The following is a 24,890-nucleotide window of genomic DNA, read 5'->3' as shown; positions in this document are numbered from 1 at the left end:
TGAAACTCCGTCTCAAAAAAAAAAAAGAAAATTATCAATTTAGTTCACCTTTTGTCCTCTGTAGCTGGGGCCATTTCCCTAGTTTTGTTCCTATTTTGTGCAATTAGGGTTTTTCCTCCTTTTTCCTCTTCATTTAGGTTAGTCAGTAATATATCTAATATCTATACACACACTGAAGTGGGGAAATATGTATTTTATTTATATATATATATTATATAATACATATTATATATATAATATGTATTATATATTTTATATATATCTATAATATATATTTTATATATATATATATGTACACACACACACATACACACACAAATTTTCTCCTCCCCAAAAGAAAACATTTATCTCATTTTAGTTCTGGGAAATTAGGGGGATGCTGAGGGCTGCAGAGAAGTGGAGAGAAGAGGTTTTGTCTAAAGGGGACAGTAGCTACCACATGCTGTCCTGTTGCTGCCTGGCAGGAATGTGGTCCCAGAGTGGCCAGATCGTCCAGTCTTTCTGGAAAAAACTAGCTGGTGTTTTTTTTGTTTGTTTTGTTTTGCTGTTGTTTGAGATAGGGTTTGGTCCTACATCCAGACCAGAGTGCTATGGTGCAGTCATGGCTCACTGCAGCCTCCGCCTCCCAGGGTTAAATGGTCTTCCCACCTCAGCGTTACGAGTAGCTGGGACTACAGGCACCTGCGACCACGCCTGGCTAATTTTTGTAGAGACAGGGCTCTGCCATGTTGCCCAGGTCTTGAACACCTGAGCTCAAGTGATCCACCTGCCTCAGCCTCCCAAAGTGCTGGGATTACAGGCGCGAGCCACTGCGCCCGGCCCAGTTTTTTTGTTTTTAAATTCTGGGCTGAAAGGTAACTTTTTTTTTTTTTTTTTTTTTTTTTGAGACGGAGTTTCGCTCTTGTTACCCAGGCTGGAGTGCAATGGCGTGATCTCGGCTCACCGCAACCTCCGCCTCCTGGGTTCAGGCAATTCTTCTGCCTCAGCCTCCTGAGTAGCTGCGATTACAGGCACGCACCACCATGCCCAGCTAATTTTTTTGTATGTTTAGTAGAGACGGGGTTTCACCATGTTGACCAGGATGGTCTCGATCTCTTGACCTCGTGATCCACCCGCCTCGGCCTCCCAAAGTGCTGGGATTACAGGCTTGAGCCACCGCGCCCAGCTGAAAGGTAACTTTTAAAGGTAAATATTTATTTAATTCATAGGTCAACTCTGTACCCCTTGAGACAAGGAACTAGATACTAGTTTTGCTTTGCACAGTGTCTGGTGTGAGGAGATGCTGGGCAAATGAGGGATTTTTGTGGGCCTTTCATTAGCCCTGGGATTCTTGGGAATCTGCATTGAAGGCATCGCTTGTCTAATTTGGACCCTGAGAAGGCAGTCATGAGATGTACACGGTCTGTGTGTCATCTGGTCTTTATCCTTCTGTGCCCAACCCACAGGCCAGATCTGCTGGATTAACAGAGATCAGTGGGCTGCATGGGAGGTTTCATAGTCAGTTCTCCCTCACACGTAAATGCGAAAGAACACAGTTATCACATCTGGTTCTTCCTTGACCCAAAGAAGACACCAAGGCTGCTGATGGCTTCCCCATAACCCAGGAGGGTGGGTGGCTGTGGTTAACATCTGTCTTCTTCAGTGTCCGCCTTCCCAAAGTTCAAAATAAACCTCACCCTCTAAGCGTCCTTGCCGGGTATCTCTTCATCTTTTCTTTACAGATTAGGAAGATGGGAGTGAGTTCTGAGCTAGCTTTTGTGATTAAAGTCCACTTCCTCCATCTCCTTTCTCCTTCTGCTCCACCCCAGTACAGTCTGTGCCAGGACTGTGACAAGGCACGTGGCTGGCTTTGTTTATGGGGCTACAGCTGGGCACCCCCAGCTGGGTCTCCTCTTCCTAACTCTGTACCTTTTCTTATTTTTTTATTTATTTTTTATTTTTTTATTTTATTTTATTTATTTTTTTTTTTGAGACGGAGTTTCGCTCCTGTTACCCAGACTGGAGTGCAATGGCGCGATCTCGGCTCACCGCAACCTCCGCCTCCTGGGTTCAGGCAATTCCCCTGCCTCAGCCTCCTGAGTAGCTGGGATTACAGGCACGCGCCACCATGCCCAGCTAATTTTTTGTAGTTTTAGTAGAGACGGGGTTTCGCCATGTTGACCAGGATGGTCTTGATCTCTTGACCTCGTGATCCGCCCGCCTCGGCCTCCCAAAGTGCTGGGATTACAGGTGTGAGCCACCGCGCCCGGCCAACTCTGTACCTTTTCATGGCTGGACTCCAGCCAGGGACCAGCCACACCGGAATTTGCTGCTTTGCTAGCACCTCCTGCTTTATTAGGACTCTGCATCCTGGATATCTGCTTGGTTCCTAGTTCCTTTGAGCCACAGCGTCCCTTCCCAAGGGAGTGTCCACCTTCTATGGTGACTTTGGCAGACAGGCCTGAACTGTGAGGGGTATCTTTGGTCAGGCTGAAAGCACCTGAGGCCCTTTAATGGAGGTAGCCTTGGAAATACAAATGGAAGATGGGTCACCTTGGTCAGGTTTATGCTGACAGTGATGGAGACAGGATCTCTTCAGATTCCTGCTGCTGCTGTTGCTACTTCTCCTCTTCATCCCCTTTCTCCCTTTCCTCCTCCATTAGAACACATTTCCTTCTAGAGGGAAATCTGCAGGGAAAATGTTTATTGGAATATAATCTCAAAAGCTGACATATTATTAAGTTGATGCTCTTCACCCAGAGATGATGCCACAGGACTTTGGGCTCAGTGTGCTTGTGCTTTGGCAGGGGCCCTTGTAGCCTGAGAGTGGGTAAGCCATCTGCCTTGTGCTATACTGAGGGCCAGCATCTAGTTTGTCAGTCAGGGAACAGGGGCCAAGAGCCAGGATGCTGGAACCAAAGTGTCCCATTGCCAGAAAGACTTGTCATTTTGTCCTGGGCCCCTTCGTATTATGATTGCTGCTGCAGAGGAGAGCCTGCATAGAGACCTGGGTGAGTTTTCAGATTCTGTGGCTTGGGTGAGTTGTGTAACACTCTTGAGTTTGTTTCTTCATCTGCGATGTGGGGATTATAGTGTCTTCCCTGTAGGGATTGTGATGAGGCCCAGGTATGTGGAGGCTGAGGCAGGAGAATTGCAGGAGAATTGAACCCAGGAAGTGGAGGCTGCAGTGAGCCAAGATCGCGCCAGTGCACTCCAGCCTGGGTGACAGCGAGACTTTATCTCAAAAAAATAAAAGGAGTTGAGGGTACTGAGAAAGATCTGTTAGCTCATGTCAGGAAGGATTTACTTCTACCGTTTTCTGCCTCAGAGTCTGGCTTCTCAGCCAGTCGTGCTTGTAGGGTCCATCCTGATTAATGTGTCTGTTGGTGTTAGAGCATTTGTGCAATGCTATTTGGCTATTCAAAACTTTTCCAGCCACTCATTTAACAGTTTGATTACCTGTTATGTCCAGTAACACCTGTGAATGCTGAGGCCATAGCAGTTCTCCTGGCCTTTACATTCTGATAGGGGAGGCAGATAAAACGTGAAGAAACACATGATGTCAAATGCTCAGGGCACTAAGGAGGAAAATGGTGCCAATGAGGGAAGAGCCACAGATGAGGCCATGTGGCTGTGTGTCTGACAAGAGGACATGTGAACAGATGCCACTGGCTGCTTTAGAAGAGAGGAATGGCATGATGTGTGTGTCATCATGTTACTCTGACTCTGTGGCAAGCACAGACTGGGGTGGGCGAGTAGGGAGACCAACTCGGGGCTGTTGAGGTCATCCAGACATGAGACGACAGGGGCTCAGGCCAGGATTACAGCTGTGGAGATGAGAAGCATGTGATTCTAGAGTCACAAACTACTTTCTGAGCAACGGGAAAAATGGATGTGCCAGATACTGAGATGGACACAGATGTGGAAAGAGAAGTGCTTTGGGGCAGAGGAAGTAATGTGTTTGGTTCTGGACATATTGAGATGCCTGTTAAACATCCAGGTGGATAGGGACTAGAGTTCAGGCAAGAGGTTAAGGCCTGTATCTGACTATGGCTGTGGCAGGTGGTACCTGGAGCCCTGCAGCAGACTGGTAGCCCAGCAGGCAAGTCAGGACCTGGGCAATGAGTTAGGAGAATTGCTGGGAAAACGTATCAAGACAGCCACATAAAGAAGGCCTGTTGCAGAAGAAAGCATGGTCTGCAATTGAATTTGGTGACACGAAGATCAGCACTGACAGGCGTGGCATACTGCAGTGGTAGGGGCAAAAGCCTGATGGTAAGGGCTCAAGGAAGAAGTGGAGAGAGGAAATGTAGGTAGCTTTTCCAGAGAGCTGTGCAGTAAAGGGGAAAGACAGGAAGGGATGGCTGGAGGGGTGAGTTTTCTGAGCAGTGATATTAGAGTATCCTGGAATGTACATAGGAATAATCCAGGAAAAAGGGGAAGACGGGCGGCATGGGACAGAGTAGGTGCGGTGATGTCTCTGGGCCTGTGAGAAGGAGCAGAACCCAGTGTTCCGAGTCTGAGCAGAGGAGCTCCCTTTAGACAGGAAGGCCGAGGCTGTGGGGAACGATGTGAGTAAGTTGATCGATTTGTGGGTGAAGGGATCTGCAAGTTCTCTTCTGAGTGCTTCTGCTGTCCCCAGGAAATAGGCAGCAAGGCTGTCCGCTAGGAGGGCAGAGGGAAGAGGAGGTACTGGGTTTCTCTCTCTCTTTTTTTTTTTTTTTTTTAAAAGATGGGGTTTCACCATGATGGCCAGGCTGGTCTTGAACTCCTGACCTCAGGTGATCCACCCACCCCGGCCTCCCAAAGTGCTAGGATTACAGGCGTGAGCCCGGCCTGGATCTCTCTCTCTCGCAGTCTGAGCTCTCTCTCTCCTCAACTTAACCAGAATCTTCCCATCACACTTGCTAAACTCAATAACATCAACAATCATACCGCTTAGCAGGGACTCTTCTTCCTGACATGTAATGTTTTAAAAAAAGGATGACAAACACAGTTCCTATGGGAAGTAATTTCAGCTGTGACCTGCTGTGTATCTGTGGAGTTGATGTGTTCTGCATAGTTGAGTGCTGTCCTGCTCTGGGGAGCCTGCACGGGGTCCCTGCACACATCCCAGTGTTGAGGGGCTCAGGGCTGGGCTTGAGTCAAAGGTGAAAGAAAGGTCCACATGAACTGGGGTCATGACAGAGTAATCAGGTGGGACCAGGCAGAACTCTCGGCCGGCCCTTGGGGCTTGCTGGTACACAGATTGCTAAGTTTCTTCTTGTTAAATAGAATTAATCTTGATATGATAGTTGTGGGCTAAGTTGCCTTACTCACTTGTGATGGGTGTAGCAGGTAAGAAAATGTCCTGAGATAATGAGAGCAAAGGCAGAAGGGTGTTGATGTGGGAGAGGCTGAGAAGGCCAGGACTTTTGGGTTTGTAAAGGTGAAGGTGGACATGGACTGTCAGTGAGGAAATACACACACACCTCAAGAGTGCTGAAACTTGGGTTTTGTTCTTGAAGCCTGAAAAAAATCCTGAGCTTCAGGGTAAAGAAAAAAAGTTCAAATTATCTTCAGTTCTTATCAGACTGCTGGGGTCTCCAAACAAAGCTTGGGGTATGTTGACTGAACTATTTGTAATGGGAAGGGAAGAATGTTCAGGGTGGATGCAGGTCATTTTGATGTGGTAGTTCAGCTCACTAGAATAGAGATGACTTTTTCTTTTCTTTTTCTGAAATTGCCAAAAACCAGATATGGCTTTTAACTTTCAACTGTTTTTTTCTCCCAATAATATGTACATAAGATATGCCCTACCCCTTCATCCTTGACCTTTGCCACTCCTGGTCCTGGATGATCACATTGCTCCCATCTGTAAGTAGCCCTGTCCGTGCCAAGTACCCATAGGTCATTTTATTCAGCAGCTACTGTGTTCCTGTTCTTTGTCAGATGTTGTGGTAGGCCCTGGGGATGTAAAGATGCTAGGAAATAGTACCTGTCCTCAGGGAGCTAGTTGTCTATCAGGTTTTATGTGCTGCAGCCATCAGCTCTTGCATCCTCATGCTTTGAGGATGTCTTGGCAAAGGGAAAGTACAGGGAGGCTGGAGATAGTTTGCTTTCACATTCATCCTTATAGACTCCTTTTTTTCTGCTGACATTTTTATATACTGATTTATCTTCAGAGTATCTGCTGTGGCTCAATGTTTTAATGGTCTAAATGTGTCCCCTAACAGTTCATGTGTTGGAATCTTGGTCCTCAGTGTAGTAGTGTTAAGAGATAGGACCTGGCTGGACGTAGTGGCTCACTCATGTAATCCCAACACTTAACGGAGGCCAAGGCGGGCAGATCCCTAGGTCAGGAGATCGAGACCATCCTGGCCAACATGGTGAAACCCGTCTCTACTAAAAATACAAAAATTAGCTGGGCATCGTGGCATGTGCCTATAGTCCCAGCTACTCAGGAGGCTGAGGCAGGAGAATCCCTTGAACCTGGGAGGTGGAGGTTGTAGTGAGCCGAGATCATGCCACCCCCCCCACCGAGGGTAAAAGACCCAACCTTTTTTTAAAAAAAAAAAAAAAAAAAAAAAAAAAAGAGGTGGGACCTTTGGGAGGTGATTGGGTCATGAGGGTATTGCTCTCATGAATGGATGAATCCATTCATAGATTAATGGTTTGGGATAGTTATCAGGAGAGTTATCACTGATAGAAAAGGCAGCATGACCATGTGATGCCCTGTGCCACCTTGGGACTCTTCAGAGTCCCTACCAGCAAGAAGGTCCTCATCAGATGTGGCCCTTTGACCTTGGACTTCCCAGCCTCTGGAACTCAAAGAAATAAATTTCTTTCCTTATAAATTGCCGAGTCTCAGTTATTTAGTTATAGAAATAAAAAACAGACTAAGATTAGGTTTCTTCTTTTAGCTCTTGCTTGACAGGATATAATGTGAATTGTGTCTCTGGCCAATGGAACCATCTAGAGATAAGGAGCCATCTAAAGAAAGATACAGAAAAATTCCCACAGTTTGAGGACACAGGACATTTTCACAAGGCACGTGATGGCAGAACCTATAGGAAGGAAAAAAAGAAGACTGCCATTCTAGGACATTCGATATCTGGCTTAGGGTTCCAGAAGGAAGGGACTGTTACACCAGTACAGGCCAGCTGGGAGCCTACCAGTGCAGCCCCAGGGCCTCAGGGAAAAACTGAAGGAGATTCTGCAGGACCCAGGGAGGTATCTCCAGGTGTGAGGTCGCCTGGGAGATGTCATAGCCATGGCGAAGAACAGACTCTGAGGGACCCTCTCTCACTCTTCCTCTTTCAAAGTTTGATTTTTTTTTTTCTGATTCCAAAATAATAAAGAATTCTTAATAAAAATTTAAAAGAGAAAGTGAAACTCCCTCTAGATAATTGCTGTGAACAGTGTGGCCTGTGTTGAGAGTACTGCGTCTGTGTTTTTCCTTTCATTTAGCAAGTAATGTCTTTTTCATTCACCTTGCCTTCGCTGAAGGCTAGAGTAGCTAAAATATTGCACAAGAGGCTGGGCGCGGAGGCTCACACCTGTAATCCCAGCACTTTGGGAGGCCAAGGCGGGTGGATCACGAGGTCAAGAGATCGAGACCATCCTGGTCAACATGGTGAAACCCCGTCTCTACTAAAAATACAAAAAAATTAGCTGGGCGTGGTGGTGCACGCCTGTAGTCCCAGCTACTCAGGAGGCTGAGGCAGGAATTGCTTGAACCTGGGAGGCGGAGGGTGCAGTGAGCCAAGATCTTGCCACTGCACTCCAGGCTGGTGCCTGGTGACAGAGTGAGACTCTGTCTCAAAAAAAAAAAAAAAAAAAAAAAAAAATTGCACAAGAGCAGAACAAATCCCAGTCCTTGTGCAATTTCCATTCTCATGAAGGAGAAACAGAGCAAAAAAGGTAGCACATAAATATACAACAAAATTTCAAGGGGTGGTTAAGTGGTATAAAGAAAAATAAGGTCATGTGGTTGTGTGTAAAGCACTTGAAAACATGCTGTACCACAGTGGTAAAATATTTTTGTTTCTGCCAGGAAAATAAGGCCTTCTCACAGTAAGATGCCCAGTTGTTCAGCTCTGCCTACTGAATCCTCAGGATTTTTTGTTTTCTTCCTTGAGAACAAAGAGACATTTATGGACTGCTTTTGTGTGTGTGTGTTTTTTTTTTTTTTTTAAGATGGGGTTTCACCATGATGACCAGGCTGGTCTTGAACTCCTGACCTCAGCTGATCCACCCACCTCAGCCTCCCAAAGTGCTAGGATTATAGGCGTGAGCCACCGCGCCCGGCGACAGCTTTTTTTTTTTTTTTTTTGAGATGGGGTCTTGCTCTGTCGCCCAGGCTGGAATGCAATGGCGCACTCTTGGCTCACCACAACCTCCAGCTCCCGGGTTCAAGCGATTTTCCTGCCTCAGCCTCCCGAGTAGCTGGGATTATAGGCGCATGGCACCACGCCCGGCTAATTTTTCTATTTTTAGTAGAGATGGGGTTTCACCATGTTGGTCAGGCTGGTCTCAAACTCTTGACCTCAGGCAATCCGCCTGCCTTGGCCTCCCCAAGTGCTGGGATTACAGACGTGACCCACCACGCCTGGCCAACACTGACTGCTTTTGAGTAAGATTTTGGAGATTGCAGTTAAGATTTCTACCTAAAAGCTTAGAAGAATTTAATCTATTAGTCTTGGGGAATGAGTCTTGGCATTACTCTCTTGTTCCTTCTAAGAGAGTACCATGGAATTAAATGATAAAACACTTTTCCTCAACAATGTTGATGGTTACAGTAATAGAGGAATTAGTGAAAACTATAGACATATTTAAAAAAAAAACATGGAACTTCCACTTCTGGTCAAGGAAATAATCAAAACAGCAGCCACAACAAAAACAGACAACATACATGAAACTATTTTTAAAACACTGGGCACCAGGCAACAAAGGACAGTAAACTGAGTGGTGACAGACAAAGGAAGTGAACCCTGCAGTACCCTAGCTGACTTCCTTGAGAGAGCTTCCTTGCCTCCGCACAGGGAGGGGAGCCTCATGGACTCCCAGGGTTGTGGGTATGGAACTGAGAATTTGGAGAGACCGAAGTGGCTAGAGTTTATAGGACAGAATACCAGAGAGAAGAGAACAACACAGAGAGAGACCCTGGGGTCTGCAGAGGGTACCCTTGATCAGCACACGTGTGAAGAAACTCTCTGTGGCTGGGGAAGGAACTGCCTGAAAAGATCGGAAGAAATAGTCCCTGCTACTTAGAGCAAGACCATAATTTACTGGGTGGAACAGTAAACAGCATGCTTCAGTAGTGGAAAATATCAAATGTTTGGGTTTGTGAGGGCTGCCATAACAAGGTAACACAGACCAGGTGACTTAAGTGACGGAAGTTTGTTTTCTCTCGATTCCAGATGCCAGAAGTCCAAGATGGAGGTGTCAGCAGGGCTGGTTTCTCATGAGGCCCCTCTGCTTGGCCTGTAGATGACCACCATCTCCGTGTGTCTTCATATGGTCTTCCCTCTGTGTGTGGCTCTTTCTGCATTTCTTCTTATAAAAATTAGTCATAGTGGATGATGGTCTACCCTAATGACCTCATAATTGGCATAATTGGCATAATTACCTCCTTAAGACCCTCTCTGTAAATAATACAGTCATATTCTGAGGTGCTAGGGGTTAAGACTTCAACATGTGAATTTTGAGGCGACATAGCCCATAGCACAGGCATGCAGAGAGGCAGAAAAATACGACATGTATATAATGAAGAGAGTAGTCAATGAAAACCAACCGAGTACTGATACGCACAATATTAGTATTTGCACAGAAGGATATTAAAACACTTACTGAAATTGTATTCCATATGTTCCAGAAGTTAAGTGGAGTCAAGGAAAATCTGAAGATTACCCAAATGGAATTTCTAAAGATGAAAACCACAATGTGTGAGGTGAAGTTTACACTGAAGGGAATTATACTGAAGGGCAGATTAAACACTGCTAAAGAAAGGAATCTGCTGGGCACTGTGGCTCACACCTGTAATCCCAGCACTTTGGAAGGCCGAGGTGGGCAGATCACCTGAGGTCAAACTCGACGTGGAGAAACCCTGTCTCTACTAAAAATACAAAGTTAGCCAGGCATGGTGGCACATGCCTGTAATCTCAGGTACTCGGGAGGCTGAGGCAGGAGAATCACTTGAACCCAGGAGGTGGAGGTTGTAGTAAGCCAAGATGGTACCATTGCACTCAAGCCTGGGCAACAAGAGTGAAACTCCATCTAAAAAAGAAAAAGAAGAAGATGAAGAAAGGAGTCAACTATTCAACGTGAAACATGGGAAAAAGAGAACCAAACACATTTTCAAAAGCATCATTACAAGGCCAGGTATGGTGGCACACACCTGTACTTCTACCATGCCTGTAATCCCACTACATCTGTAATCCTGGCACTTTGGGAGGATAAAAAAAGGAGGATTGCTTGACCCCAGGAATCTGAGACCAGGCTGGGCAACAAAGGGAGACCTCGTCTAGAAAAAAAAAAACAAACAGTTACAGATTTCTTTGTTCTTTCTCCACTCCCACTGCTTTGCTTGACTAGAAAAGGAAAAAAAAAAAAACAAACTATTGGCTGGGCGCGGTGGCTCAAGCCTGTAATCCCAGCACTTTGGGAGGCCGAGGCGGGTGGATCACGAGATCAAGAGATCGAGACCATCCTGGTCAACATGGTGAAATCCCGTCTCTACTAAAAATACAAAAAATTAGCTGGGCATGGTGGTGCGTGCCTGTAATCCCTTCCTGAGTAGCTACTCAGGAAGCTGAGGCAGGAGAATTGCCTGAACCCAGGAGGCGGAGGTTGCGGTGAGCCGAGATCGCGCCATTGCACTTCAGCCTGGGTAACATGAGTGAAACTCCGTCTCAAAAAAAAAAAACTATTAGCCAGGTGTAGTGTGCACACCTGTGATTCCAACTACTTGGGAGGGTAAGGTGGGAGTATTGCTTGAGCTTAGGAGGTCAAGGCTGCGTGAACCATGATCAAACCACTGCACCCTGGTTTGGGCAACAGAATGAGACCCTGTCTCAAAAAAATTAAAAAAAAAAAACATTGCTATGTTATAGGACAACTTCAGGCAGCCTATTATATTGATAATTAAAGTCCCCAAAGAAGGGGGGAAGGGGCAGAAAAAATATTTGAAGAAATAGTGGCCAGAAACTTTACAAGCTTGCTGAGAACTGTCAACGCACTGCCAAGAAGTTGAATTAATCTGCATAGGAAACATGAAGCACCACACCAAAGCACTCAATCAAATTGCTCAAAACCAGCGATAAAGAAAGAAAGCCTTCAAACCGACCAGAGGAAAAAGACATATTGTGCACACAAGAACAAAGATATGGCCAACAGAAGATTTCTTATCAGAAAAGAAAAGCAAGTAAGAAGCCAGTGAAGTAACATCTTTATTTAAATAAATTTTTTTTGAGACAGAGTCTCACTCTGTAGCCCAGGCTGGAGTGTAGTGGCACAATCTTGGCTCACTGCAACCTTCACCTCCCAGGTTCAAGCAATTCTCCTGCCTCAGCCTCCCAAGTAGCTGGGATTACTCTCACCCACCCCCACACTGGCTAATTTTTGTATTTTTAGTAGAGACAGGGTTTCACCATGTTGGCCAGGCTGGTCTGGAACTCCTAACCTCAGGTGATCCTTCCACCCCAGCTTCCCAAAATGCTGGGATTCCAAGTGTGAGCCACTGCGCCTGGCTTTGAAGCAACATATTTAAAGCTGTCATGCCATATAGTAATGCCACTTAATAAGAGGTACATCTTCTAAGGAACGTGTTGTTAGGCAAGTCCCAAAATACTGGGATTCCAGGTGTGAGCCACTGTGCCTGGTCTTGAAGCAACATGTTTAAAGCTCTCATGCCGTGTATTAATGTCACTCAGTAACAGGTGCACCTTCTGAGGAACACGTTGTTAGGCAAATGCATTGTCAAGTGAACATCAGAGTGTATTTATACAAATGTAGGCGATACGGCCTATTACACGCCGAGGCTATGTGGTAAGACCTGTTGCTCCCAGGCTGCAAACCTGCACAGCATGATACTGTACTGAGTCCTGTAGGCAGTTGTGACATAATGTTAAGTATTTGTGTATCTACACATAGAAAAGGTACAGTGAAAATACAATAAAAAAGGCGGAGTGTGGTGGTTCATGCCAGTAATCCCAGCACTTTGGGAGGCTGAGGCGGGCAGATCATGAGGTCAGGAGATCGAGACCATCCTGGCTTAAAACTGTGAAACCCCGTGTCTAATAAAAATACAAAGAATTAGCCGGGCGTGAAGGAGCGCGCCTGTAGTTCCAGCTACGTGGGAGGCCAAGGCAGGAAAATCACTTGAACCCAGGAGGCAGAGGTTACAGTGAGCTGAGATGGCGCCACTGCACTCCAGCCTGGGCGACACGGAGAGACTCTGTCTCAAAAAAAAAAAAAAAAAAAGTACAATATAGGGCACTTACCACTATTGGAGCTTGCAGGACTTGAGATTGCCCTAGGTGTCAGTGAGTGAGTGGTGAGTGAATGTGAAGGCTTAAGACATTAATATACATTTTTATACAATTTGCGGTGGCTTGTTTATACCATATCACTACAAATGTGAGATGTCTTGCATTATGGTATTACAGTCATGACATAAGGCAGTAAGAATTTTTTAGCTCCATTATAATCATATGGGACAACGATTGTATAAGTGGTCCATTGTTGACTGAAACGCCATTATGCAATTTGCATGACTGTACTGAAAGAATAAGCTATCCACCAAAAGTTCTTTACCAGGTGAAAATACCTTTTTATGTTGTTGTTCCTCCCACCCGCAAAGTACCTTCAAAGGCAAAATAGTAGAAGTTTTCAGATATTAAAAAAAGCTGAAAGAGGACCAGGCGTGGTGGCTCGCGCCTATAATCCCAATACTTTGGGAGGCCGAGACGGAAGGATCACTTGAGCCCAGGAGTTCCAGACGAGCCTGGAAAACATAGCGACACTGGCTATGTTTTGCAGACTCTATCTCTACAAAAAATAAAAGATTAGCTGAGCATGGCGGTCTGCACCTGTGGTCCTAGCTACTTGGGAGGTGGGAGGATCACTTGAGCCCAGAAGGTGGAGGCTGCGCTTCTGCCCAGGTGACAGAGTAAGACCTTGTCTCTTAAAAAAAAAGAAAGGCTAGGCCGGGCACGGTGGCTCACGCCTGTAATCCAAGCACTTTGGAGGCCAAGGCGGGCGGATCACCTGAGGTTGGGAGTTCAAGACCAGCTTGACCAACATGGTGATACCCCGTCTATAAAAATAAAAAAATGAAATAAAAAATAAAGAAGGGCTTAGATAATTCATTATCAGCAGACCTGTGCTTTACGAAATGTTAAAGCCCAGGTGTGGTGGCTCATGCCTATAATCCCAGTACTTTGAGAGGCCAAGGTGGTGGGATTGCTTGAGCCTAGGAATTTGAGTCTGCAATGAGCTATGAGTGTGCTACTGCACACCAACCTGATAGAGCAAGATGCCATCTCTTAAAAAACAAAAAAACAAGTGAAATTACAAGTAACTCACACAGAATGAAAATGAAGACACATGTATGCCCCTAAAGCATGCTTGAGGAAAATACACAAAAAAGCCTTCAATTGATGACTTTAGTTTTCACGTTAAAAATCTAGGGGGGCCAGGCACTGTGGCTTATGCCCGCAGTCCCAGCAATTTGGAAGACTGGGGCAGATGGATCACTTGTGTCCAAGGAGTTTGAGACCAGCTTGTGGTCCACAGTATTTTGGACTACTTTTTTATTGTCAGGCAGGGAAATGAGAAAATAAATGTAGAGAACCGGCATGAAGGTAACTTTGTATAATGGCTGAACCCCTGAGACAGTGGCCTTCCTATCAAGTTTCCGAGATTCTTACTTGGCAAAATAAAAACTTGGCAATACTAGGTCAGTCCCCATTTTGTAGAACATTTTACCGGTTCATGAAACATAAAAATCTAGGAACCAGTTCTTTTGGGGAGTGTCAGGAAGCGGGGAGGGGTATGTTGGGAGGCATCACTTCTGAAGAGAGGTGAATAGGGTTGAAGATGAAGCAGTAAAGATGGTTACTAAGCATTTCATAACCAGGAGTTTTGGCTTTTAAAAATCAGGCATTTCTGTGCATTAGAGCCTGCTGCTGCCTCCAGGTTGGAAACAGTGTTCTAAGGGCCGGTCACAGTGAAATCCAGTGCAGGGCTGCTACCCAGATACCACAGCTTGGTACCAGTGTCCCACACCATGATGTATGCATTGCCCGTGGGGACAAGATGGGACACAGACACACCTTGGGGGCTTTTGTGTAGGACCGTGACTGCCAGTCCGTATCTCAGTCTGTGGTCTCTCCAGAGTAAGAAGGATGTGTTTGCTAAACCATTTAAATAGGAACCTTCCTATTTAGCTGATCACTCCTGTTCTTTCTGGACTCCCCAGTGTCTTTCAGAAATAGCTTCTGGTAAGTTGGTGCTTGCTCATGATGGGAGGCAAGGAAGAGGAAGTAGAACAGTAAAGGCAGAACAATTAAAAATAAGTGGTGAAGGGCCAGGTGTGGTGGCTCATGCCTGTAATTCCAGCACTTTGGGAGGCTGAAGTAAACAGATTGCCTAAGGTCAGGAGTTTACAACCAGCCTGGGCAACACAGGTGAAACCCTGTCTCTACTAAAATTTAAAAAAAAGCCGAGCTTACTAAAATTAAAAAAAAAGCCGAGCTTAGAGGCGTGCGTCTGTAACCTAACTACTCAGGAGGCTGAGGCAGAATTGCTTGAACCCAGGAGGCAGAGGTTGCAGTGAGCTGAGATCCCGCCACTGCACTTCAGCCTGGGGGACAGAGTAAGACTCTGTCTCAAAAATAAATAAATAAATAAACGGAAATAAAAATACCATTGGTTGAGGACTGTGTACCAGATTCTGTTTCCTTAAGTGTTTCTTTACATGTATGAGTTCATGTAATGCTTACAGCTGCCTCATGAGGTTGATGGGTCGCCCTCTTTTCACAAATGAGGAAGTGAAGGCATGGATATTTAAATAGCTTGCCCAGGGTCACACAGCCATCCGGGTGGCAGACCTGTGCCATCTCCAGTGTTCATGCTCTAATCGCTGTGCGCTCTCCCCACTACTTAGGGCTGTCTCTCTGATACATCCTGAATATTACAAGGGGAAATTATTACTGATTGAAAATATTGAGCAAGTGTCATTTGAGAGAAATTAGTTTATTCACCAGCACATTGCTTTCCTTCTCTGACAGCAGTGCTGACTCCACAGCTGTGCTTGAGGGGTGGGCCTCTGAGAGCACAAGCCTTCCACAGAGCCTTCTCTTGGGGTTGGTGGAGTCCTCTGTGGCCCCCTTGTTGGCTTGACACTTTCCAACCCCCAGAGCTTTGGTCATGCCTGGGAAGCTCTGGGTGCCAGCTGAAGGTGTAGGGAGGCAAGGCCTCTAGGGAGTCCTGTGCACCCCAGCAATCATTGGGATGCATAGGAGATCTGATGCATCATTGTGATTCAGGGGAACCCCCATGGTCAGTGCGTAGAGGCACTGAAAGCATTGAAGGGTAAGCGTGTTCAGGTCCACTATAATCAATTTAAGTAGGAATTGCTGCAGTGGCTATGTGCATTTCTTTAAGAAAATAACCTGGAAGCCCAGTCTTCCCAGATAGGAAAAAACAAAGGGCAAGAATCCATTTATATCTAAAAATGGAGGTGCATGCCTGTAGTCCCAACTACTTGGGAGGCTGAGTCAGGAGAATCGCTTGAACCTGGGAGGCAGAGGTTGCAGTGAGCCAAGATTGTGCCACTGCATGCCAGCCTGGGCAACAAGAGCAAAACTCCATCTCCAAAAAAAAAAAGTCCTTTGTTAACAAAAAGTCTACAAGGGGCTTTTTTTTTTTCTTTTTTCTTTTTCTTTTTCTTTTTTTTTAACAGAGACAGAGAGACAGGGTCTTGCTGTGCTGCCCACACTGGTCTCATGCTCCTGGCCTTAAGTGTTCCTCTTGCCTCAGCCCCCCAGAGTGCTAGCATTGCAGGGGTAAGCCACTATGCCTTGCCAGAGCTCCTTTAAAGAGCAAGTTTTTCCAGTGTGAAGTTATAAAATGGCTTACTTCATACGTTGTGCATGCATATGTAGCTATTTATGTCTGTGAACACAACATCAGTGCTCACTGGCACTACTGGTTTGGGACCTCACCTTCTTGAACTGAGACGAGGTCTCACAGTCTGCATGGAAGTGACATGTTGCTTCTGTAGGAAGAAGTGGTTAAGAGCAGGTGTGTGATCCTTTGTGCCCTCTGCCCCTGCTGCAGCAAATCCTAAAGCATTGTGTGGAGGTGGCAGCATTGCAAAGTGATGGAGCTTCTGCAAGACACGTTCGTGAGTAACTGTGTTTAGTAGAACTCCAGCCGACCTGTGCTGGACGCATAGTTAGAGGAAGAAAAACTGTTGTTCTTTAGGCCTCTTAGATTTGGTAGCTGTTGCTGCATTTTAACTTTATCTAGGATGTATAGAGAACTTTTAAAACTTTACAACAAAACACCAATTCAGAAGTGGCCTAGAAATGAAGAGACATTTCTCTAAAGACAGATGACTTATAAGCACATGAATAGATGCTCAATATTACTAATCATTGGGGAAATGCAAATCAAAACCACAATGAGATACCACCTCACACCAATTAGGATGGATTTTTTTTTTTTTTTTAAATTTTGGAGACAGGGTCTTTCTCTGTCACCCAGGCTGGAGCACAATGGTGCAATCATGGCTCACTGCAACCTTGACCTCCCTGGCTCAAGCGGTCTTCCCATTTCAGCCTCCTGAGTAGCTGGGACTGTAGGTGCATGCCACCACACCTAACTAGATTTTTAATTTTTTGTAGAGAGAGGGTCTCACTGTGTTGCCTAGGCTGGTCTCACACTCATGAGTTCAAGCAATCCTACCTCAGCCTTTAAAAGTACTGGAATTACAGGTGTGAGCTACTGCGCCTGTCTGAAAATGGCTAATAATTTTTTTTTAAAAGAAAATAATAACTGTTGGCAAGGATATGGGAAATTGGAACCCTTTCACACTGTTGCTGGGAATAAAAATGGTATAGAAACTGTGGAAAATACGGCTGTCTCTTTAAAAATTGAACATAGAATTACCATATAATGCAACAGCTGCACTTCTGGATATCTACCAAAAATAATTGAAAACAGGGTCTCTAAGAGCCATTTATTTGTACACCCACATTCATAGCCACACTATTCACCATAGCTAAAACATGGAAGCAACCCAGATGGTGTCCATCCATGGATGAGTGGATAAGAAAAACTTCGTATATCTGTATAATGGAAGGAATTTCTGAAATACGCTACAGCATGAATGAACCTTGAAGACATTACGCCAAGTGAAGTAAGCCAGTCACAAAAAGACAAGTACCGTATGATTCCGCTTACATGAGGCACTAGAGTCGTCAAGGTACTAGATGCAGAAAGTGGAATGGTGGTTGCTGTGAGCTGGGGATGGAGAATGGGAGTTACTGTTTAATGAGTACAGAGTTTCAGCTTTACAGGATGAAAAGAGTTATGGAGATGGATGGTGGTGATGATTACACAACAGTATGAACATATTACCACTCAACTGTACGTGTGAAAATGGTTATGATGGTATATTTTGTTATGTGTATTTTACTACAATAAAAAATTGGGGAAAATGTGTAAAATTTTTTAAATTGCTGAAATATTTGTGGCAAATTCTCTGTCCCTTATTTCCCCTTCCTTAGTATGAATGGTCCCTCTTCCCACAAAACTGCAAGCCCTTTCCGCCCCCTCCCATGTCACTGTATGAACACTCATTTATTGTTTTTAAGTGACTGCATGTCATCTCAGTGTATAGATGCACTATCCCCTATTAAAGAGATGTAAAATTTGTATGCTGTAATCCATAGTTTTCTTGTATACAAACAACAGCAATTGGTTGTAAGAAGTAAAGAGAAGACAAATTCAAAAAACATTCCTCAGATTATTCATCTAACAGAATTCCAGATTTAAAAAATGCCTATCCGTTTCTCTCTGGTTCAATACAAGCTGATTCTGAAGTTCAGATGAAAAAATATACAGAGATCTTGTATCAGGGGTATATTAAAAAAAGAAAAAAATGACCAGAAGTGCCATGAGCCTCTGAAGAAGAGAGTTGTGTGGAGTCTGGTCCATGCTGCAATGCTCAGCTTGGGAATAACAGGCCAGTGTGACAGGACAGAGATTCTTGAAACAGACCAAATACACTTGGGAATTTAATTTGAGGTGAAGTTGGAGTAACAGTTGAATGTAGTCAGGGTTGATTTTGATTGTTAATTAAGATTTTTGGGTAGCATTTGAAATAAAATAAATCTGGATCCATATCTTACCTGGTAAACCAGCATCCTTGTACAAACAGATCAGAGGTAAATGTAAACAAGAAACCAAGAAGTACTAGAAGAAAATAGGAGTGAAATTCTGAAGTCTTGAAATGGAGGAGAGCTTTTTTTTTTTTTTTTTTTTTCTTTTGAGACGGAGTTTCACTCATGTTACCCAGGCTGGAGTGCAATGGCGCGATCTCGGCTCACCGCAACCTCCGCCTCCTGGGTTCAGGCAATTCTCCTGCCTCAGCCTCCTGAGTAGCTGGGATTACAGGCACGCACCACCATGCCCAGCTAATTTTTTGTATTTTTAATAGAGACGGGGTTTCACCATGTTGACCAGGATGGTCTCGATCTCTTGACCTCGTGATCCACCCGCCTTGGCCTTCCAAAGTGCTGGGATTACAGGCTTGAGCCACCGCGCCCGGCCGTTTTTATTATTTTTTAAGAGAGAGTTTCGCTCTTGTTTTGCCCAGGCTGGAGTGTAGTGGCGTGGTCTCAGCTCACTGCAACCTCTGCCTCCTGGGTACAAGCAATTCTCTTGCCTCAGCCTCCCCAGTAGCTGGGATTGCAGGGACTTGCCTCCACACCCAGCTAATTTTTGTGTTTTTAGTAGAGACGGAGTTTTATATGGGCCAGGCCGGTCTTCAACTCCTGACCTTGTGATCAGCCTGCCTTGACCTCCCAAAGAGTTGGGATTATAGGCCTGAGCCACTGTGCCCAGCCCTTTTTCTTTTTTTTTTCTTTTTGGGACGGAGTTTCGCTCTTGTTACCCAGGCTGGAGTGCAATGGCACGATCTCGGCTCACTGCAATCTCTGCCTCCCAGGTTCAAGCAATTCTCCTGCCTCAGCCTCCTGAGTAGCTGGGACTACAGGCGCATGCCGCCATGCCCAACTAATTTTTGTATTTTTAGTAGAGATATGGTTTCACCCTGTTGTCCAGGATGGCCTCAATCTCTTGACCTTGTGATTCACCTATCTCAGCCTTCTGAAGTGCTGGGATTACAGGTGTGAGCCACCATGCCCAGACGGCTCTCTAACTATATCTCAGAGTCCAACTTCTATTAAGATGACTTAAATTTGATTTGATAATATGAAAAAAATCTGCATTACATAAATAATGACAAAAATATTTGAAACTCACAGGTAAAGAGGTAATAATAAAGAATTTCTAGGAATTGAAAAAAGTTGAAAGTCCGATGAAAAATATGCAAAAGATATCATAATTCATTGAAAAAGAAATAGAATCCTTCAATATATGAAAGAATGCTTAACAATATTTATTTAATTTTGGCCAGGCGTGATGGCTCACACCTGTAATCCTAGCACTTTGAGAGGCTGAGGCAGGCAGACCATGAGGTCAAGAGATCGAGACCCTCCTGGCCAACATGGTGAAACCTCGTCTCTACTAAATACACAGACAATTAGCTGGGCGTGGTGGCATAACGCCTGTAGTCCCAGTTACTTGGGAGACTGAGGCAGGAGAATTGCTTGAACCCAGGAGGCAGAGGTTGCAGCGAGCCGAGATCTCACCACTACAGTCTGGCCTGGTGACAGCAAGACTCCATCTCAAAAAAAAAAACACAGTATTTATTTAATTTTTAAGGAAGGATCTTACTGTGTCACCCAGACTGGAGTACAGTGGTGTGATCTCAGCTCACTGCAACCTTGACCTCCTGGGCTCAAGCAGTCCTCCTACCTCAGCCTTCTGAGTAGCTGGGAGTACAAGCACACACCACCATGCTCAGCTAATTTTTAAATTTTTGTAGAAACTTATGTTGTCCAGGCTGATCTTGAACTCCTGGCCTCAAGCGATCCTCTCATCCTCAGCCCTTGCGCATGGCAAGATTAATTAATTATATTTATTAATTAATGAAAGTCAAAACTACACCAAGATGCCATTTCTCAACTATCAGATTGGAGAAAATGCACCTTTGACCTCACTTCATTAGTGAGGCCTGAGGGAAGCAAGGGTTTGGGAGGATAATCTTTTAGTAATCTAGATCCATTTACTCTTTGAGCTGGTGGTTTCCATTCTAAGACTGTCTTACCTGTACATACAAAATTAGGCATGTACAGAGTAATTCATTTTGGCACTCATTGCTGAAAACTTCCTGATTGTCCAGCAGTGGGAGACTGGCTTAATAACCTATGTTATGCTGATCTGATTGGGAGCTGCAAAAAAGGCAAGCATTGATGTGGAGAAATTTTGTGGGTCTTGTTTCTATTTTTGCTTTCTTTCTTTCTTTATTATTTATTTTTATTTTTAAAGACAGGGTTTCACCATGTTGGTCAGGCTGGTCTTGAACTCCCATCCTCAGGTGATCTGCCCGCCTTGGCCTCCAAAGTGGGATGTCTTGTTGATAGAGAAAAAAAAAATCAAGGTGTTAAACAGTTCACTACCTTTTTATGAGAAAAAGGAATGAGAACATGTACATGTATTCGTGAAAGGAAACACTGGAAGGATAAACAGCAAATAAAAATGCTTATCTGTGGGCATGATGGGGACAGGGTACATGGTTCCAAGTTGGCAGTGAGACTTTACGTTTTATTTTTTGAACTGTGTAAACATATGTTCTTTTTTTTATTTAAAGCTATTTTAGCTAGAAACAAAAATAAGCACGTAGATTATAATCTTGCATTAATTAGGATAACACTTGCTGCTATACCAAGTCACTACCAGCAGCCAGCCACATGAGGCCTTACGTTGCATTTGTGAGAACTACTTAGTTGGCTCCTCCTGCCTCCACTGCAGGCTTGGAAATGTAGCCCCCAGTTGGGCAGCCATTCCCATCCCCATCTCTACACTCAGTAGAGAAGGCACAGTATGAGGCTTTGATGGTCTCCTAGCCATCTCCACCTCAGGTCCTGGGCCCCTAATCTGTGTTCAGTTCTTCAGAGAGTCAGAGAGCAGCTTCCATTGGCAGTGTGAGAGTGTTTGCCCAGTTACCGTTTTTATGTTGTCAGTATTCTTATATTCTTCTTCACCAATAATATAGGTGAAAATGGAATCTCATGGTTTAATTTGCATTTCTGTGTGTCAATTTAGTGCCATATGTTTTGGGAACAGGAAATACCACAAAATAGCTCTGTAACCCTTTAGCTATGGTTCAGATATGGTTTGTTGGGCCTGCCAAGTCTCATGTTGAAATTTGATCCTCATGTTGGAGGTGTGGCCTGGCCGGAGGTTGGAGGTGTCTGGGTCTGGGTGGGGGGGGACAGATTCCTTATGAATGTTTAGTGCTCCTCTTTTTTTTTTTTTTTTTTTTTTTTTTTTTTGAGACGGAGTTTCACTCATGTTACCCAGGGCAATGGCGCGATCTCGGCTCACCGCAACCTCCGCCTCCTGGGTTCAGGCAATTCTCCTGCCTCAGCTTCCTGAGTAGCTGGGATTACAGGCACGCACCACCATGCCCAGCTAATTTTTTGTATTTTTAATAGAGACGGGGTTTCACCATGTTGACCAGGATGGTCTCGATCTCTTGACCTCGTGATCCACCCGCCTCGGCCTCCCATTTAGTGCTCCTCTTAAGGGAATGGATGAGTTCTGACTCTTGAGTTCCTGTAAAAAGAGCCTGGCACCTTCCCTCCTGCCCCTTCTGATCTCTGCCTACCTGCTCCCCTGCCTTCCACCCTGAGTGGAAGCAGCCTGAGGCCATCACCAGATACGGATGTTGGCACCATGCTTCTTGTCCCAGCCTGCAGAACTGTGAGACAAAATAAACCCTTTTTCTTTATAAATTATCCAGCCTCAGGTATTTCTTTTCTTTTTTTTTTTTTAAAGATGGGGTTTCACCATGATGGCCAGGCTGGTCTTGAACTCCTGACCTCAGGTGATCCACCCACCTCGGCCGCCCAAAGTGCTAGGATTACAGGCGTGAGCCACCGCGCCCGGCCCAGCCTCAGGTATTTCTAATATAGCAACACGAAAATGGACTAAGACACGTTTGTCATCTGAAGATAAATTTCTAGAATATTACCTTATCATGAGTTTTTGTTTTGTTTAAATAAAAAGGGAAGGGGAATGATTTTGAGAGCTAGTTTAGTAGAGCCTCAGTGTGTCCTTGACCCAGAAGGCTAGAAGGCAGGAAGGCAGGTCCTGGGGCATGTGATCTGTCCTGATGACCAGGCCTGTGGGATACAGTAGGGAGGAGGAGGTTTTCCTGCTGCATTCTCAGCACAGGGAGCCCTAGGGCTTAGAGATTCTCAACCAGATGATAATGCAGAGACTTATGTTCATTTATTTAAAGGCCTTTTGTGTGTGTGTCTTCATATTATGATTCATTGACAAATTGGCCACCTATTGCATTTAAAATTAATTTTTTTTTTTTAGATGGAGTTTTGCCCTTGTTGCCCAGGCTAGAGTGCAGTGGTGTGATCTTGACTGTCCGCCTCCTGGGTTCAAGTGATTCTGCTACCTCAGCCTCCCAAGTATCTGGAATTACAGGCATGCGCCACCATGCCCAGCTAATTTTGTATTTTAGTGGAGACAGGGTTTTACTATCTTGGTCAGGCTGGTCTCCAACACTTGACATCAGATAATCTACCTGCTTCAGCCTCCCAAAGTGCTGAGATTGCAGGTATGAGCCACCACACCTGGCCTTAAAATTAAATCTTGATTAAAGACTTCTATCTCATCAACCATTATTATAATGAAAAGTAAAATGTCATTTTATTTACTGCCTGGCACCTAGTGAATATTTGATAAATATTTGTTAAATGAATGGAAATTCAAATAAAGAAACAGGACTTTATATATGTTCTCACATCTACTATAAAATACTCTGAATGTTCTAGACATTATGAGATGAGAAATAGTTAAGATAATCATACAAAAAGGAGTCAAAATTTTTTTATATAAAATTTCTTTTTTTTTTAATTAAAAAAATTATTTTTTAAAAATATGGAACGCTTCACGAATTTGCATGCCATTCTTGTGCAGGAGCCCTGCTAATCTTCCCTGTATCGTTCCAATTTTAGTATATGTGTTGCCGAAGCGAGCACTAGGAGGAGTCAAAATTGCCATTGCTTTCAGTGACTTTCTGCTTGGAAAGCTCCAATAAAAATCAACTAAAAATTCTCAGAACTCACGGAGTTCAGTAAGATTTTTTCTTTTCTTTCTTTTTTTTGAGATGAAGTCTCACTCTGTTCCCCAGGCTGCAGTGCAATGGGGCAATCTTGGCTCACCAATCCTTTACCTCCCAGATTCAAGCCATTCTCCTGCCTTAGCGTCAGGAGTAGCTGGGATTACAGGCATGTGCCACCACTCCTGGCTAATTGTTTTTTTTTTTTTTTTTTTTCGTATTTTTAGTAGAGATGGGTTTTTACCATGTTGGTCAGGCTGATTTTAAACTCCTGACCTTGGGTGATCCACACGCCTCGGCTACCCAAGGTGCTGGGATTACAGGTATGAGCCACTGCGCCTAGGCGTAAGATTTTCAAATGCAAAATAAATAGACCAATTGATAGCTTTCTTATACTGTATACCAATAACCAATAGCTGGCTAGAAAGATGAAACAGGATAAACTCTTACTTTACAGTAGCAGCAGCAACAAAAAAATACAAATTTAAGAATTACATTAGAATTATATGTAGAATGGTGTTGGAGGGAGGCAGGTAAAAGGAAAAAAAAGGAAACATGTAGAATGTCAGCCGGGTGAGGTGGCGCATTCCTGTAATCCCAGTGAGCTGAGATTGCACCACTGCACTCCAGCCTGGGTGAGGGAGTGAAGACCCTCAAAAAACAACAACAAAACCATAGAACATTTGTTGAGAAAATCATTAAACTTTACTAAGAGACATAAAATGATATTTAAGTGGAAAGATAGTGTGTTATTAGATGAGAACATACAGCATTGAAAAGGTATTGTTCCTTTTTCAAATAGACTTCATGCAGTTCTGCCTGGGGTCGTTCAGCTTCAGCTTCCCATCTAGGGAAGTCAGAGTACATGGGTGTGAGTGAGTCTGGGAACATGGGGATTCTGTGGCAAGCTTCAGTGTGGACCAAGGACTAGAGGTTCAGCGGCCACATAGTGTGGGGTTGCAGGGCAGCGGGCCCTGTATCTTTTGCTGCTAAGCTCACCATGGCCTGCCTCTAGCTTCCAGCTCTCTGAGAGCTGTGGAAGATGGTTGGGGGTTCTCCACACTGCTTTCTAAACTTTAACATACTTCTGCTTTTAGTATATCTGACCTTTCGTAGTCCAATCCTTCTATGGTTTACCCTCTGCAGAGAATAAATCTTCAGTCTCTTGATGGATTCAGGCAGTGGCCCCACTCTGTTCGGCAAGATGGAAGCCCCAGAGGGTTTTTCCAGTTTTCTTTCTGATTCTGACCTCCACCTGATCTCCCGCCACAGGTACCTGGTGCTGTTGGTTCATGTGCCTTGTCTTCCCCCGTACTGGTTTCGGACTTTTCTGGACCTGTCACCTTAATTTCTGGCCTTCTGTTTTCCGGCTTCTAACATGGTCTCTCCTCTCATTCTTGACCACACTGTGTAATTATGTCCTTCTAAAATTTTG

General features: G+C 44.6%; 1 protein-coding gene and 1 non-coding gene across 5 annotated transcripts in view; one reads left to right on the top strand and one right to left on the bottom strand.

The window, feature by feature from the left end:
- ABHD12 (abhydrolase domain containing 12, lysophospholipase) overlaps nt 1-24,890 on the top strand; it is an 88,627-nt gene that overhangs the window by 5,491 nt on the left and 58,246 nt on the right. The window contains exon 1 of one of the 4 annotated variants that reach the window (XM_032248185.1): nt 9,412-9,491. The exons of the other annotated variants lie outside the window; for them this stretch is intronic. Coding sequence (XP_032104076.1) covers nt 9,451-9,491 — 41 coding nt within the window. The 5' untranslated portion in view covers nt 9,412-9,450. Of the gene's footprint in view, nt 1-9,411; nt 9,492-24,890 lie in introns of those variants that run through there. 4 annotated transcript variants of the gene reach the window in all.
- On the bottom strand, nt 23,269-23,375 carry LOC116530242. The gene has a single exon (XR_004259896.1). It is a non-coding gene; the product is annotated as a U6 spliceosomal RNA (small nuclear RNA).

The sequence above is a fragment of the Sapajus apella genome, unplaced genomic scaffold (assembly GCF_009761245.1).
Source record: "Sapajus apella isolate SASKATOON/1434 unplaced genomic scaffold, GSC_monkey_1.0 scaffold65, whole genome shotgun sequence".
Taxonomy (NCBI): domain Eukaryota; kingdom Metazoa; phylum Chordata; class Mammalia; order Primates; family Cebidae; genus Sapajus; species Sapajus apella.
This window is presented reverse-complemented; position numbering and strand designations above follow the sequence as displayed.